General features: G+C 48.3%; 1 protein-coding gene across 1 annotated transcript; it reads left to right on the top strand.

Moving 5' to 3' along the window:
* Positions 1-370: 370 nt before the first annotated feature.
* On the top strand, positions 371-10,688 carry lacc1 (laccase domain containing 1). The gene is made up of 8 exons (XM_033032889.1): positions 371-500; positions 537-974; positions 2,950-3,565; positions 4,714-4,892; positions 5,794-5,959; positions 6,848-7,073; positions 8,695-8,884; positions 10,634-10,688. Exons 3-7 carry the CDS (start codon positions 3,001-3,003, stop codon positions 8,873-8,875), a joined length of 1,317 nt encoding a protein of 438 aa, XP_032888780.1. The 5' UTR covers positions 371-500; positions 537-974; positions 2,950-3,000; the 3' UTR covers positions 8,876-8,884; positions 10,634-10,688.
* Positions 10,689-17,318: the final 6,630 nt, after the last annotated feature.

Genomic DNA, 17,318 nt, shown 5'->3' with positions numbered 1-17,318 from the left:
AACCAGATGCAACTAAATTTAAAGTAGCACTTTCTTCCCAATAACCCTTTCTGGCTTAATCCCTCCCTTCACCACCTCCAGTTTAAATTCCAGTTGGAATATTTTGGAGGACCAAGTAACCAAGAAGAACCAAGAGGGGAGGCTCAGCTCGTAGCTGCCTCACCTCTCATCTCTCCCTGTATTTGCAGAGGAGCTGCGCAAATTTGGCGATTTTGACTATAAAAAATGATTAGATTCATATAGAAATGACATTTATAACACAGATCAGTGGAAAAATATTTATATTTATTTTATTTTGTTATTATTTTTCTTTACTTTTCTTAACAGCTATTTTCATTGGGAGTATGACAGGTGAGGCTCTGCCTCCCCAGACCGCACGTCCCTGCTGAGTGATGCAGTTTGGGGGAAAGATGTCAGAGGTCGGAAGACAGAGGGAGAGGACTTTCGGGAATGAGTGGAGATGAGGGTGAGGGGATGAGTGTGGGCAGGGCTATGTGTAGGTGTGCGGGGATGGGTGTGGGCAGGGCTATGTGTAGGTGTGCACGGTGAGTGGAAGTCACAGGGAGTGTGAACACGGTCAGGAGGAGGGGGTTGTGTCAGGGCGTGAGATCTCAGGGAGGAGGTTAGGTCGCGGGCTGGAGGCTTCATCAGGGGAGGGGTAGGGGTTCGGTTAACCCTCCTCCTTCCCTTGACGGCCGCCCATGGGGAGGAGTTAGTCCCGGGGACCTCCCCCACCCCGGGCCTCCGCTGCACACGCCGGCCGTTCGGCCCCTCTCTCTCACCCTGGCCGCGCTCTCCTTGGCCAAGACCTGCCACCGCCGGCCTCGGGATACCGGCGGCCCGGGAAGCCTAACCGGTGAGTGTGAGTGTGAGCTCCGGGGACCGCGAGCCGCGGAGGTGCCGCACCGTCTAAACCCCGGGCTCCGTGCCTGGGGACCTGGTTGGAGGGGAAACAAGCGGCCCGTCCGCCAAGGGTAAGTCCTCCTCCCTCTTTCCTCGCGGTGAGTGTTGTGAATTGTGCACTGAAGCGGAGTAAACTCTGGGCTCTGAATGCCACCGACCCGCCGCGCTTCTCGGCACGAAGACCCTGTTTAAACTACCCTTTTCAAAAACCCACCACAGAGCTTCAGGAAGTCTGTCACATTACCATATCCAGTGACACTTTAACTCAGCTGTGGGCCATATGGACAAGCCCCTCCCTCCATGGATCACGTAACGTAGCGTACAGTTAATTTCCTCCTCCTTATCATCTTCTTACACTTGTGAGAAATAGTAATCAGATCTATGTTATGGACTTTCTGGAAGAAGCAAGCATGACATAACCCACACACAAGGAGGAGGGGTCATCACTTCATGACATTGTGCAATGAGCAAGCACAACAGAAGCATCCTGACTGACAAGTATATGGTTCACCCTGTCATTCTTTCTTCTGGGGGGCTTGGATCTTACTCAAATTGATATCACGAGCAGGCTGGTGCTTTAGTGGGAAAACTACCTTCTTGAACATCCTTCATGAAACAAAAAAAAGACATAAAATGCTGGAGTAATTCAGCAAGTCAGCATCTCTGATGAACATGGAGGGTGACATTTCGGGTCTGGACCTTTCTTCAGACTGATTATTGTGGGAAGGTGGAGAAGAAAGCTGGAAGAGAGGAGGGTCAGGACAAAGCTTGGCGAATGATAGGTGGATACAGGTGAGAGGAGGTTTTAATATGGGGGTTAGGAGGGAGAGATAGATCCGCCATGGTTGAATGGCGGAGTAGACTTGATGGGCTGAATGGCTTCGTTCTACTTCTAACACTCATAACCTTAATAGGCAGATGGTTGTACAAAGTTCAGAGGTGAAAAGACCAAGGGTGTGAGATGAGGGTAGAAGTGCGAATTGTGAAGTCAGAGGAATATAGGTGGAAGGGGAGGGGAGGGGTGGAAGGGGAGAAATGTGTGTGTCCTGGCGGGGCTCATTGAATGAACATTTAGTGTTCATAGAATTAGTAAACTGTCAAGCAGAATATGAGGTGCTGTTCCTCCAGTTTGTGTGTGGCAGTATGGGAATGGAAAGGGGAGTTAAAATGGTTAGCTGCCGGGAGATTCAGCAGGCCTCGTCGGACTGAGCGCAAGTGTTCAGAGGGATGGTTGCCAAGTCTATGCTAGATCTCGCGATGTAAAGGTGGCCACATTGGGAACACCAAATGCAATAGTTGAGGTTGGAGGAGGTGCACGTGAATCTCCATCTCACTTGGAAGGACTGCTGGTGTCCCTGGATGGATGTGAGGGAAGTGGTATAGGGACGAGTATTACATCTCCTGTGGGTGCAGAGGAAAGTACCTGGGGAGAGGGTGGATTGGGTGGGAAGGAATGAGTGAACCAAGAACGAGCAGTCTCTGCGGAAAGGGGAAGGGTGGGAATGGGAAGAGGCGACTCGTAATCACGTTGAAGTTGGTGGAAATGTCAGAGAACTATGTTCTGGCAGGTTGGATCAGGCAACTCTATCCTTGTTCCGTCTGGGGTGAGGTGGAGTGTCCCGTAGTTCTGCTCTCACTCTCCTTACCCACAGACAGAACAAGGAGAGACAGAGTGCAGCAATATACAATTAGAAAACAAATGAACTGTCGTCCTCCGTTGCCGAGATGGGATTCGAGTTCTGCAGGTCAGTTCAAGAACGTGGTGGCGGCTCTAGGAAAGTAGGTGTTCCTGAACCGGGTGGTGTGAGACTTCAGACCTCAGTATCTCCTGCCCAAAGGTAGCAGTGAGAAGAGGGCCTGATCTTGTTCCCAAGCAGCATTACATTTATAGGATTGGTTTGATTGGTTGTTCCCTGCTTTGAAATCAGAAACTATTTTACTTGATGCTCCTGGCCTCTGGTTTACAAGTGCCTGCTAAATTAATTTTGATTCATTCAGCAAATGGTCTAATTTAAGATTCTCTGTACTTACCTCATTCTTGCCCAGGCACCTGGCGTTTGAAGAAGTGGTTGAGAACGTGCTGATCGTTTGGCCAGGATGGTCGATGCTGTCCTGGTTGACCTCTCAGATGTTCCCTGCCGCTGCCTCCGTAAGTGGTTCCATCGAGCGGCAGACATCATGAGCAAACATGGTCTCCCTGCAAGTGCACAGGTGTTCTTGGTGTCCAGCCAGAAAAATGCAGACCTAGTGAACGCTGACGTCAAGGACTGTTTGTGCCAACTCGAGGAGGAGATGCCGGTGCCAAAGAAAAAGCTGGAGGTCTTGGTGGAAAGTAGCTTTGCTGCCATCTTGTACTCTATCAAGCGGAAGGTTGACCAACAGAACCTCAGTGTCATTAAAGCCATCGTGTCCGCAGAGAGGAAAAGCACACTTGAGCTTTATGTCGAGCAACTTTTTACTGCGGTTTACAAATTTTCATTTGAGATGCTTGTTATAGACGGTGAAGGGGAAGTAAATCTGCAGATCCCAGCACCCTTCACTGGAGCATGTCCTCTCTCACATCAGCAAGCAGATGGCATCTGGACGGACATCAGGGGATTCCTGGCACAGCTGGAAGGCTTCATGGGGCAGATAGTGGTTCTGAAGTCCCTGCTGATATCAGGTATGCTTTTATAAAGAAATGTATAATTCTGTAGCTCTCTTTCCTTTCACTTTGCACGACCTGTTGTGTATGGCTTTTGATTATAATCATATATGCGCTAAACATAAATTGGTAAAATGTGCTCTGCCGGATTTTAACGCTAGTGGTCATTGTGCTGGCAGCAAACAAGATGCCGAATATGTAGGAAGGAACTGCAGATGCTGGTTTATACAGTAGATAGACACAAAACACTGGCTACCATGCAACAAAAGCTTCACAGTACACGTGGCAATAAACTAAACTGAAACTGAAAATGCAGGAGTAACTCAGTGGGCCAGGCAGCATTTCTAGTCAGTCTGAAGAAGGGTTCCGACCCGTAATGCCATCTACTCCTTTTCTCCAGAGATACTGCCCGACCCACTGAGTTACTCCAGCATTTTTTGTCTATCTAGAGTGCAGTATATACTTACTAATCTAAATCTGAATTCTGGACAGCTGTATCCTGTACCCCTTGGTACCGTGCAAGAAAACTCATTGACAAGTCATAGATAGAGTGAAGGAGGCTACGAAAGGAACTTCAGTTCTCGGGACAGATCGGGTGGAGGCGATGGCTACAACTTGCCTTCATGTCCAGCTGCAGCTGTGACTTAGAAAATAGTGTCAAATCCTGCCGATTCTTGCATATGGACTCAGTGAGGCACACGTTTCTTAGTGAAAGTATAGCAACATTGCATTCATTCAAGGGATGTGGGATCGTAAGCTGAGCCCGCGTTTAACTGCTCAATCTTAAGGGCCTGTCCCACTTACGCGACCTTTTCGCCGACTGCCGGCACCCGTCATATGTCGCAGAAAATATTCAACATGTTGAAAATTCAGCTGCGACCAGAAAGATGCTACGACTCTTTGGGTGAGTAGGAGACCTCTCACGACCATACAGGCGACCCCTGGCGACATGCCCCCCTGGTGACACCCCGCGACATGTCGCCAGGGGTCGCCTGTATGGTCGTGAGAGGTCTCCAAGTTACCCAAAGAGTTGTAGCGTCTTTCTGGTCGCCGCTGAATTTTCAACATGTTGAAAATTTTCGGCAACCTATGACGGGTGCCGACAGTCGCCGAAAAGGTCGCGGAAGTGGGACAGGCCCTTTAATTTTTTTTGTTCAATTCAACAGATTTATTTCTTCATGGCTTCACCACCCGAACTGGCGGCATATCGTACTTGCCGGGCCTGAGCTCTTTAAACCTCTACAGCAGCTGGAAGCGTAGGGACCCTGTAGCCGTGGTGAATGATAATATGCAGCGCTTGGCTCAGGCTGCAGGGTTTAACACACAGACATTCCACCTCGCCAAGGTAAAATATTTACCACTACCTCTGTGGGCAGCTCTTGATACAGCATTGAACAATATGCTCTTGTTAACTTATTAAAGAGGAGGCATGGAAGTGGGGATGGAAGACAAGTGTGAATGGATAGGCAGTTTGACTAGTTTTCTTTTTAAAGAGTCATACACCAGGGCAGTGCCCTTTGCCCCACCAAGTCAGAGAAATCTCTCAAACAGGCCACACAGCCCCAGGGTGCAATGCCGACCTCTGGTGGTGTCTGTGTGGAGTTTGCATGTTCTCCCTATGGCCATGTTGGGTTTACCCTGTGCGAGCCAATATCCTCGCACAATCCATGTGCATATGGGTTGGTAGGTAAATGGACTACTATAAATTATCACTAGTGTGTGGAAGAGAGGTAGAATTTAGCGCAGAAACAGGCCCATCAGCCCACCGAGTCCACATTGACCAGCGATCCACGCATATTAACGCTATCCTACACACACTAGGGACAATTTACATTTATACCAAGCCAATTAACCTACATACCTGTACGTCTTTGGAGTGTGGGAGGAATCCGAAGATCTCGGAGAAAACCCACGGGGCCATGGGAAGAACGTACAAACTCCGTACAGACAGTACCCATAGTCGGGATCGAACCCGGGTCTCCGGCACTGCAAGCGCTGTAAAGCTGCCACCGTGTCGCCCAGAATCTAGGGGGAGTTGATGGGAATGTGGGTAGAATAAATGGGATTATTGTAAATGGATGCCTGATGGTCGGCACAAACGTGGTAGTTTTAGTTTAATGTTGACTAATATTTTCTCTGTGGAGCTCCCTTAAACCTTTCTGCAACATTCTCTGCATTAAGTTCACGTTTGCAACCTGCTGTTGGCTGTGGTTACCTTTGCCTGCCATTGTCCCGGTCGCTATTAGGTGAAGCATGGGAACATCATCTGGACCATTGGGAAAACTGAGCCCGAGATATACGATGGAATTGTGACCAACCAGAAGAATGTCACCATAGCAGCGCCGGGAGCAGACTGCATCCCTCTCCTGTTTGCAGATCCCGTCCAACACGCATGTGGAGCGGCCCACGCAGGTAACGTTACCTTTAATTCCCATTGGAACAGCAATCAGAAGCAGGAAGGCAACCTGCCCGTCGAGCTGCTCCACCACTCAACGGTCATGACTGATCTGATTGTAACCTCAATTCCATGTTCCATCTACCTGCAGTAACCTACATGAAGAATCCATCTACCTCACTATATTCATCAATGAGTGAGGGAGAGGAATAGCCACATAATCCAGTCAGGTACTAAGCAAAGGCAGGTAGCACAAGTGCAATGGGATATTGATGCATAAACATGCCGCATAATTCTTTCTCTATTGGGAATGCACTAGATAGAGTCATAGAGCCATATAATGTGGATACAGGCCCTTCAGCCCGTCATGTCCCAGCTACACTAGCCCCACCCGCCCGCATTTGGTCCATATCCCTCCAAACCTGTCCTATCCATGTACCTGTCTAACTGCTTCTTAAATGTTGGAATAGTCCCTGCCACACTTGGCAGCGTGTTCCATACACACACCAAACTTTGTGTGATGAGTCTTTGTGTGATGTGTGGACATAGTTGAGTCCGTCCATCATACATTGGCAGTTGCAGTTCCCACCCTCCAGTCCTCTGATGCTTCCCCCTTTCCTGTTTTCCATGGCTCCTGGCCTCCTCATGTCACCCCTACACCTCCAACGTACCTCGTGACCCTACATCCATTTCTCTTTTCCCCCCCCCACTACTCTCCACGCCACATCCCTGCTGCTGCTGCCTCTTCCACTCATCGTCTGATTTCCTACCAGCCTGAACACCCCACTCAGCAACACCCCATCTCCATCTATCATCCCCAGCAACCCCCCCCCCCCCCCCCCCCACAGTAACAAGCAAGATCCTACTATAACTGAACAGGGACTTTGTTCACTCGCCACCCCCAGGATGGAAGGGCACCCTGGCGGGGGTTGCCATGGCGACTGTGGACGCAATGGCGGCTGCATTCGGGAGCAGGGCGAAGGATGTCCTGGTGGTGATGGGCCCTTCCGTGGGGCCGTGCTGCTTCACGCTTCACCAGGGTGCAGCACGAGAGTTTGCCGCCATCGACCCCCGGTGTGTGCAGGAGCTGGATGCCCCCCGGCCCCACGTTGACCTCAGGCAGGCTACCAGGTGAGTGTGCACCCTGCAACCTTCTCCACATCCACAAGTTCATTAGTTATAGGAGCAGAATTAGGCCATTCTACCCATCGTCTACTCTGCCATTCAATCATGGCTAATCTATCTTTCCCTCTTAACCCCATACTCCTGCCTTCTCCCCGTAGCCCTTGACACCTGTACTAACCAAGAGTCTATCTATCTCTGCCTTAAAAATATCCATTGACGGCCTACACAGCCTTCTGTGGCAATGAATTCCACAGATTCACCACCCTCTGAAGAAGAAATTCCTCCTCATCTCCTTCCGAAAGGAACATTCTTTAATTCTGAGGCCATGACCTCTGGTCCTAGACTCTCCCACTGGTGGAAACATCCTCTCCACATCCACTCTGTGGAAACAGGCCCTTCGGCCCAGCAAGTCCGTGCTGTATATAATCCACTCATTTACAAGTATTTGCATGTTCATTCTTTATTCTAGCCCCATTCCCATTAACTTCCCCAGGTTCTGCCACTCATCAACATACTGGGAGCAAGTGAGAGCTTCAGTCAGGGGGGCTGACTCTCCATCCTGCCCATCTTAAGGATGTGAGCGGAAACCAGAGCATCCGGAGGGAACTTGCAACACAACACAATACAATATTTATTGTCATTTGAACCTCAGTGAGGCTCAAACGAAACTCTGTTTCTACAGCCATACAAACAAAAAAATGATTCCTGCTAGACACACAACCAATTTAATTCACACAAACACCCATCACAGTGAACCTCCTCCTCACTGTAATGGAAGGCAAAGTCTTTTCTCTCCCCTGCTCTCGATTTTTCTCCCGATGTTAAAGCCCCAGGCGGGCGATGGTAAGTCCCACGGCCATTTTAGGCCGCGCCGGGCAAACTCCACACCCACAGCACCCAATGTCAGGCTTGAATCCAGGTCTCTGGTGTTATGAGGCAGTGTCTCTATCAGCTGTGCCACTGTGTCGCACCATATAGTTTTATAGTCTGATGTAGGGCGGCACAGTGGTGCAGCGACAGAACTGGAGCCACACAACACCAGAGACATGGGTTCGATTCCGACTACAAGTACCGTCTGTGTGGAGTTTGTAAATACTCGCTATGACCGAGTGGGTTTCCTCTGGGTGCTCCGGTTTCCTCCCATATTCCAAAGAGTTGCAGGTTAGTATATTGAGTGGCTTCTGAAAATTGCTTTGTAAAGTTACTCCAGCACTTTGTGTTAGCATCTATAGTATAGTTCCTTATGTCTGTAGTTTTATAGATGATACATATACAGTAGATGATACATCTGGTTCCACCAAGATGCAGGACAGAACGCCACAGGAGATCCCTCTTCCCTGTGGCTATCAAACTGTACAACTCCTCCTCCTTCTGTCGTTGGATAGACAGAGACTGACTTCCCATCTGCCGCCCCCCCCCCCCCACCGCAAATCTTTTCACATCCCCAATTCCTTCCACTCGTCACTTTATTTTCATGTATTCTGTGTTTTTATGACTGTAGGCAGATCAATTTCCCTCCTGGGATAAATAAAGTTCTATCGTATCATATATTTTATAGTTAATACATATATGTGGGTGGATTTAGATTGGGAAGCACTCAGTTTGATGTTCCTTCCACCTTCCCAAGGGCCTTGCTGGAACGTGGAGGGATTCTACCGGAAAACATAAGCGACAACTCCACAGGGAGCAGAGACATGGAGGTGACACTTTGTACCGTGTGTCATCCAGACTTATTCTTTTCGTACATTCGGGATGGAAACGACTTTGGGACGCAAATTGGATTTATCTCTGTCCGAAGTCATTTGTAATCCACACAGGTAACCATTTCTCTTGTTTGACAGGCAGTCAATTGTGAATGAAAGTTTGAAGCTTGGATGTCATTGGAAAGACCAGCATTTATTGTGTAATGCGCCACCATCTTGAACCAATGCAGTCCTTCTGATGAAGGTGCACCCACGTCGCTATTGGAGGGTGGGTTCCAGGATTTGGACTGAGTGACAATGAACGAACGTCGATATATTTTCCAATTCAGGAAGTTGCGTGACTTAGAAGGAACCTGCTGGAGATGGTGCTCCCGTGCACCTGCTACCCGTGTCCTTCTTGGTGGCAGAGGTCCTGGCTTTGGGAGGGGCTGTCGAAGTGGTTTGAGTGAGTAAGTGTAGATAGGGCACACTGCAGCCACTGTGCTCTGGTGGTGAAGGAAATCAATGTTTATGGTAGTGGATTGGATGCCAAACAAGTGGGCTGCTTTGGCCTGGACGGTATTGAGCATTTTGATAGTTGTTGGAGCTACACTCATCCAGGCAAGTGGAGAGCATTCCATCACCCTTCTGATTTATACCTTCTAGAAAGCCTTTGAGTGTCAGGAGTTCAGTTTAGTTTACTGTCACGTGTACTGAGGTACAGTGTAAAGCTTTTGTTGCGTGCTATCCAGTCAGCGGAAAGACAATATATGATTACAATTGAGCCGTTTACTGTGTATAGATCCATGATGGGTGGCATGATGACGCAGTTGTAGAGTTGCTGCTTTAAGGGCCTGTCCCACTTGGGCGACCTCTACCACGAGTTCTGGTGTGTTTGCCCTCGACCCATACTCGCAGCATGGTCGCCACGAGGTCGTAGGAGGTCTTCGTAACTCTCCTTCATGCTCGAGAGTGGTCTCCGCGTACTCGAGGCCTCAGCTAGGTTGCGGCGCTTTTTTCAAAATGTTAAAAAATGCCCGCGAGTAAAAAAAGGTCGCCATGGAAAAAATCTATACTTTTTCTACTCGTAGGTTTAGTCATCGTAGGTCGCAGTAGGTCGGCATGTTGGTCGTGGGATGTCGAAGCTAGTCGTAGGTGGTCTTCATCATAATCGAAAGGAGGTCGATGGGAGGTTGAAGGAGATCGAAGGAGGTCGTCTTCACTCTCCACTATTCGGTGTCCAATTTTCCCGAAGTTAGTCGTAGCTAGTCATAACTAGTCGAAACTGGTCTTCAACATAGTCGAAGGAGGTCTTCAACATGACATATTATCAAACTCTCCTAAGCTCTTCTAAACTCGCCAATTAGGTCGCCCAAGTGGGACAGCCCCTTTACAGCGCTTGCAGTGCCGGAGACCCGGGTTCGATCCCAACTACGGGTGCTGTCTGTACAGAGTTATTACGTTCTCCTCGTGACTGCATGGGTTTTCTCTAATATTTTCGGTTTCCTCCCACACTCCAAAGACGTACCAGTGTGTAGGTTAATTGGCTTGGTATAAGTGTAAAATTGTTCCCAATGTGTGTCGGGTAGTGTCAATGTGCGGGATCGCTGGTCGGCGCGGACTCAGTGGGCCGAAGGGATTGTTTCCGCGCTGTATCTCTAAGCTAAACTAAACTAATTTTTCATGGTATGAGCCACTCCCCACAGGACAGTCAGCCTCTGACCTGCTCTTGCTGTTCTGATAATTATGTGACTGGTCCAGTTGTGTTTCTGGTCACAGGTAACCCTCCCTAGGTTAATTGTTGATGCAGGAATAGGGGGTGATAATGGCAAGGGTGGGTGCTTAGACTCGCTAGTGGAGTGACAGTGGACGTTTGTTTTTCAGAAGTCGACTGTAGAATCATCGACTAACACAGACGACTGCATTCAGCCCACGGATACACTTGGGATGTGCTGGATACTGCTGCAGTGTAGGTGAGTGTGATGTGCAATTACCATCACTGGACATGTGAGCTTCAGTCAAGGGGGTTTACTCCATCCCCAGAGAATTAACTACACGTGTGGGACATGTGTATCACCACATTAATCTTGCGACTTCTTCACACAACCCCACACCATCACAATGCACTGCTTCCCCTCTTTGGAGAACGCTTTTGGATTAAGGCCCAGTCATTGCAGCTTCAGTCTGAGGGCTAACTCCACAGTGGCCACGGCCTCTTCAGTGTGGACTCGTCATTGTACTCATTGCCGGAACACTCCAGAACTCGCCCCTTGACCGTTTACTCTCCTGCCCAGTGACTACAACAGGAGCTGACTACAGTACTGTCGATGTCAGGAATGCATCCGTCATCAGACTATCTGCCCATAGGTACGACTCCTGCTGTGATCATCTCATCTACACTTCTGAAATGATGTCTGTATAGAATTAAATCTGTCCCCTCCCATGCACCATAAATATCCAGCTGAGGTCCTCAATGATGGTTTTCCACCATCGTGCAAGGACGTACGGGTCTGAGTTCAATCCATGTTGAGTGAATGCCACAGAGGAATTGACCATTTTGGTTTCTCCTGTGGGCCCACTGGAAGCATCGTTGGCCAATTCCCTGGCCGTTCTCGTGCCTGTGCTGGCATCGCAATGCATTGCTGACTGACCTGGGCAGAACCTCCTCCAACTCGTTGCCAATGTTCACCCGGAACTCGTGACGACATCCTTCACACTGACTGTTCAGCCTGTAGCTCATCCACAACCTCTTTCCCCAAAGCCCTTGAAACAATAACCCAATGTCCCATCGTAAACATCCTCAGTCAGTCACTCGTTCAAGCCACTGACCGTAGAATGGCTGAAAAAATGAGAAGGAGGTGGAGCTGGCTCCTTCCTCTCAACCTATGTAGTAGACCTGCTTCAGTCTAACCTCGCACAAAGTTATTCAACTAATCCCAGTGGTTAGTACTGGGAAATGTCCGTCCACGTGTCACAGTGTGAGAATCAGACATCCATTCCCGACTTCAGACAAGGTGTTCTGAACAGTGTTAGCTAGGACAGTGGGCACGTCGCCTATTATCACTGGTCACCCGGTGAACTACTCTGGGTAACCCAAGACTGTGGTTCGGCACAACATGCCAGCCACTGTTCCCATCCCATAGATGGTCTGGTTAACTGGTTAACTGGTGACTTTCGTCAGCAGCGGCCTCTGCAGTCTATCTGCGTTTTTTATTATTTTATGTCTATGTTTTTATGTAGTTTTTGTTATTTGTTTTGTGGGGGGGTGGGGGTGGTGTGGGGGGGAGGGGGTAACTTTTAAATCTCTCCCTGCACGGGAGACCCGACCTTTTCTTTGTCGGGTCTCCGTTGTCGTTGGGGCTGCAACGAGGAGCGGCCTCCAACAGGAAGACCGGGGGCTGTGGTGCCGACTACTCACCTCACCGTCGCGGAGCTGGCCGAGTCCAGAGCGGGTGGAGCTGTGGTGGACGCTGCTGCGGCCCGACCTCCGGAGATTCGGTGGCTGCAACTGCGGGTTTGACGGACAGTGACACCGGGAGCCCGCGGGTCCCTGGAGGGAGACCGCTTTTCGGGGCTTCCGCAACGGCGACTTCTCCCGCCCGAGTTGCGGGGTTGAAGAGCTCCTGGAGCGGGGCCTTACAGCACCGCCCCGCGCGGCTTGGAATGGCCGCGGGACTGCGAGCGCACGCCGGGGGCTCTAACACCAAGACCCAGTGTGCGACCTTGCATCACCTGGCGTGGCTTTAATGGCCGCGGGACAATTCGCCATCGCCCGCCGGGAGCTTTGACTTTGACTCTGACATCGGGGGGGGGGGGGGGGGAGTGCAGTGGAGAGATAAGTTTTTTTGGCCTTCCATCACAGCAATGTGATGGATGTTTATGTAAATTATGTTGTGTCTTGGGTCTATTTGTTTGTAATGTATGGCTGCAGAAACGGCATTTCGTTTGGACCTCAAGGGGTCCAAATGACAATAAATTGAATTGTATTGTATTGTATTGTATTGTATTAAGTCTTGAACATGTGTTCCTCGCAAATTATAACTGGCTGAACTGTTAGGCAGAAGGGAACAGTCTGCCACTGTTTCAATCTATATCTTTAACAACTTTCTGTCGATCAGGACCGTAACCTTAAAAAGAGACAAAATCCTGCTGGAATAACTAGGCATGTCAGGCAACATCTCTGAAGAACATGGATATCAACCCCCCTCACCTGTACCGTTCTATCACTTGCCAGGCTTTATCCTGCACCCCCCTCCCCTCTCTCCAGCTTTCTTCCCCGCCCCCCACTACAATTAGTCTGAAGAAGGATCACCCATCTATGTTCTACAGAGATGCTGCCTGACCCATTGAGTTACTCTATCACTTTGTGTCTTATTTTAAATACATTTTAAGTACTTCATTGGTTATAACCTGCTTTACATCAGGACAGCATGCACCAATGTCAGCCACCATTTCCTCTATAAAGAAACAGGATAAAGGGGCACAGAGTCGCCAGCAAGTGGCGCTAGACAGCTGCACAATATGGCACAGAGCAGAACACTAATGCAGCCCCAGTGGAATTCAACAAAAGACGTATGTTGCTGTGTAGGTAAATCTGTCTCCATTACAATGGCAGGAAATTCTCCTGACAAAAACACCCAGGATCGTGAGTTAAAGCTGTCTTGGAAGCTATCACCAACAGTTTGGAAGAAAGTCAGCAATGATCGTTTAAGGCTTGATATATTTTTGCTGACTGCTCTTTCCTTGTCTGGCATCATTTCCTGACCCCAATATTTTACAATTCTCTTTCACGATAGTGGCTAGTCCTGTAGAGAAGTAAAGCTGATAGAACTGATATAAACAGTGACAAAGTTACCTTTCTGTTCCTATATTTTCTGTTTAATACAGTATACATCAGCCTGGATAATTTTGCACTTTCAGGCACCTCGGCCCAACTTGTCCATGCTGACCAAGATGCCCATCGAAACTCATCATATTTGCCTGTGTTCGGCCCATATCTCCCTAAACCTTTCTTACCCATGTACCTTCAAATATATTTTAAATGTTATTATTGGACCTGTTTCAACCACTTTGTCCCTGGGGAAAAAAGGATTCACCCTATCTATGCTCATCGTGATCTTATGCACGTCTTTAACATCTCCTCCTCAGTTTCCTACATTTCAAGGAATAAAGGCCTGCCCAACTTCTCGCTATAACTCAGGTCCTCAAATCATGGCAACATCCGTGTTAAATATTTTTTGTGGTCTTGTCTGCTTAATGACACCTTTCATCTGGCAGGGTAATCAAAGCTGCACATGGATTTCCAAGTGCAGCCTCATCAATGTACTGTATATCCACCGGGAGGCGCCAGCAATGGCTGCCTCGTTAGTCTCTCATCCATTCCTTCTTTGTTGTTTTATAGTATGTGTTAAATGTACATTTTTAGTATTCTTTAGCTTGTTTTATGTGGAGAGTGGGGTGGGGGGTGAGGGTTGGGTAAAACCTTTTTTTAATCTCTTACCTCGACGGAGATTTTTTCCATATCGCATCTCCGTCCACTCTGCGGCCTAACATCGAGGAGTTGGTGGCCTCTGCTGGAGACCGACTTCGTGAGCTCCAACCGCGGGAGCCTGCAGGACTTAACATCGCGGATCTGGCGATCCCTTTGCCAGGGATCGTCCTCGGAGCTCCAACCACGGGAGCCTGTGGACTTTGACATCGTGGAACTCACGGTCCCTGGTTAGAGACCGACTTCAGGAGCTCCAACCGCAGGAGCTTCGACCGCCCCAACACGGGAGCTTCGATCGCCCAGACTGCGAATGGTTCGACTGCCCTGACCGTGGGAGAATAAAGGTGGAAGAAGATTAGACTTTATTGCCTTCCATCACAGTGAGGAATGTGGCAAATCCGCTGTGGTGGATGTTTATGTTAACTTTTATGTAGTTGTGTGTCTTGTTGCTTTTTTTTAGTATGGCCGTATGGTAAATCGAACATCACTGTACCTTAATTATGACAATAAAAGACTTTTGAACCTCTTGTACAATTGCAATATGACATCCCAAATGCCTTACTCGAAGGTCCCGAATGTTGAAGGCTAACTTCCCAAATGCCTTCTTTACCATCGTTTCTGCCTGTGATGCTGTTTTCAAAGAACTTTGTATTTGTACTCCTAAATCCCACTCCCCAAGTCCCTAACATTCACCATGAAAGTCCTACCTTGGTTCCACGTGATTCATTTAATGTTTCCCAAGTAGCACTGATAAAACAAATAAGCAGAGGATAAAGCAATTACTAGTCCTGCCTGCAGAGGTCAGTATTGTACCATGTTTAAACAGCAGCAGTGTTCTCTCAGTCCCATTCTCCCCATCAGGTCAATGACATGCAAAGGGAATCATCCGGTTAATCCCACCCTCTTCTCTGGTTAATCCCTCCCTTCCCTTTTGAGAATATTTCCAGTCTCTTTTGAAATGTTATTATTGAATCAGTCCCCAACACCTATACCACCAGGTGGCGCTTCGATGGCAGCCTCGCCTACAGTCTGTCCTTTTCATCTTTTTTGTTGTTGTTTATTTGTGTGTTTAAAAAGTATGTGTTAATGTTCTCTGGTTTGTTTATGTGGTGGGGGGGTGGGGGAAACCTTTTTTCAATCTCTTCCCTTGCCGGCGATGAGATTGTTTTCCGGATCGTATCTCCGGTCGCTCTGCGGCCTAACATCGTGGAGCTGGAGGCCTTGCTCGGGACTGACTTTGAGCCCCACCACGGGGCGTGGCCGTAACATCGGAGCCGATTCCTTGCCTGGGATCGACATTCCAACCTCGTTCTGCGGACTTTAACATGAAGGGGCTCGCAGTCTTGGGTTGAGGCCGATGTTGGGAAGCTCCAAAAGCCGCACGACATTCGAATAGCCCCGACCCGGGGTAGATCGCCCGGCGCAGGGGAGCTGAGATCCCCCCCCCCCCGATGCAGCAGCTTGATCGTCCCGGCTAGGAGGGCTCGCCGCCGGCTATTGAGTCAGATCGTCCCATCAACGGAAGGTTAGAGACCCCCGACCGCTGGAGGACAAAGAAGGGAAAGATTGAACTTTTGTTCGCCTTCCATCACAGTGAGAAATGTGGAGGAGTCACTGTGGTGGATGTTTATGTTAAAATGTATTTTGTGTTTTCTGTTGCTTTTTATTGATATGACTATATGGCAAATCAAATTCCTCGAATTTTGCAGAACATACTTGGCTAATAAAGTATGATTACGATTATGAAGAAGATCATAACTCATCCATTTCCCCATGACTTTAAGCAAAACACAGCGTGCAGGAGGAACTCAGTAGGTCAGGCAGCATCTGCTGTAGAGAATGGACAGGCAACGTTTCTGGTCGGCACCTTCTTCAAACCACATGACCTTAGTTTGATTACTGGTCCTAATTTTACAACAATTTAATTTTTAAGCTAATTTCAAAGGAGGCTTGTGATAAAGGAAAGAAAGGCAATGAGGACTAGGGAAGGAATGAAAGCCATATGGGAAATAAAAACAGGAGTGGGCCATTCGGCCTATTGCCCCAGCTCCATCATTCAGTAAGGCCATGGCTCACCTTCTGTCTCACTGCCACCTTCTTGTAATAGCACACATCCCTTGATTCGCTTAATGTATAAAATATATTAAAAAGTTCTGTCCTGATTATACTCAGCGACTAAGCCTCCGCCGCCCTGTTGCATAGATAATGCCAAAGATGCACAATTTTCTTCTGATCTTGACTAACTTCTAGCATTGAGACTGTGGCCACTGATTGTAGACATAATGACATCCTAGTTGCCCCTGTGGAAACCCCCTCTGTCCACAACTGAAGTTGGTCAGCAGCCAGTTATTGGCAACCCCAACATTGTTTGTTTGGCAATGCCAGATGGTCTTTGTTTCAGTGTACAGTGGTCTGGGCAGTCTCAAGCACCATGGGCAACTGTCTAGCAGGCGGGGTTATGGACAGGACGAGGGGGATATCAGCGATGGAGTAAGACTGGTTGAAAGCTGCCAGACAGTGGAGGCGAGCTCTGTAAGATCAGAATTCCCAAAAGAGAAGCAGCTATGAATTTAACATTGAATGAAAACCCCTAAACTGCTGATGTGGAAATCTGAAATGGAATACTTCGGTCAGGCAGAAAATATTGAAAGAGGTGAAAAAAAGAAATGTTTTAAGGGCCTTTTCAAAAGAAATCAAAATGGATATGAATGAGAGATTTGTAGATTTAAATCCTGACAGATATCTTACACCCTCTAAAGTGTAAGCCTGTTCCATTGAATGGATCTTGCTCTGCAGCAGCAGCATCTCTATTTAATTTTGTCGTTTTTATTTTATTTATTAATTTAAATTAAATTAAATTAATATTTAATTTATATAAGATTGTGATATAGTTGCTAAAACTTTGAGTGGCACAATGGCATAACTGGTAAATTTGCTCCAGCGATCCAGATTCAATCCGAAGCTCCGTCTGTGTGGAGTTTGTACATTTTCCCTGTGAATGTGTGGGTGTCCTCTGGATGCTCCGGTTTCCTCCACATCTCAACGACGGGCCGGTTGGTAGGTTAGCTGACCGCTGTAATT

The sequence above is a fragment of the Amblyraja radiata genome, chromosome 14, assembly GCF_010909765.2.
Source record: "Amblyraja radiata isolate CabotCenter1 chromosome 14, sAmbRad1.1.pri, whole genome shotgun sequence".
Classification (NCBI taxonomy): Eukaryota; Metazoa; Chordata; class Chondrichthyes; order Rajiformes; family Rajidae; genus Amblyraja; species Amblyraja radiata.
The sequence above is the reverse complement of the archived record's forward strand: the minus strand, read 5'-3'. Positions and strand labels throughout refer to the sequence as shown.

Excerpts from the sequence above, each read along its gene's own strand:
- lacc1 (XM_033032889.1), top strand. The coding sequence starts at position 3,001 with ATGGTCGATGCTGTCCTGGTTGACCTCTCAGATGTTCCCTGCCGCTGC. Across the intron at positions 4,893-5,793 it reads AGACATTCCACCTCGCCAAG|GTGAAGCATGGGAACATCAT; the intron begins GTAAAATATTTA and ends GGTCGCTATTAG. Across the intron at positions 7,074-8,694 it reads GACCTCAGGCAGGCTACCAG|GGCCTTGCTGGAACGTGGAG; the intron begins GTGAGTGTGCAC and ends CACCTTCCCAAG.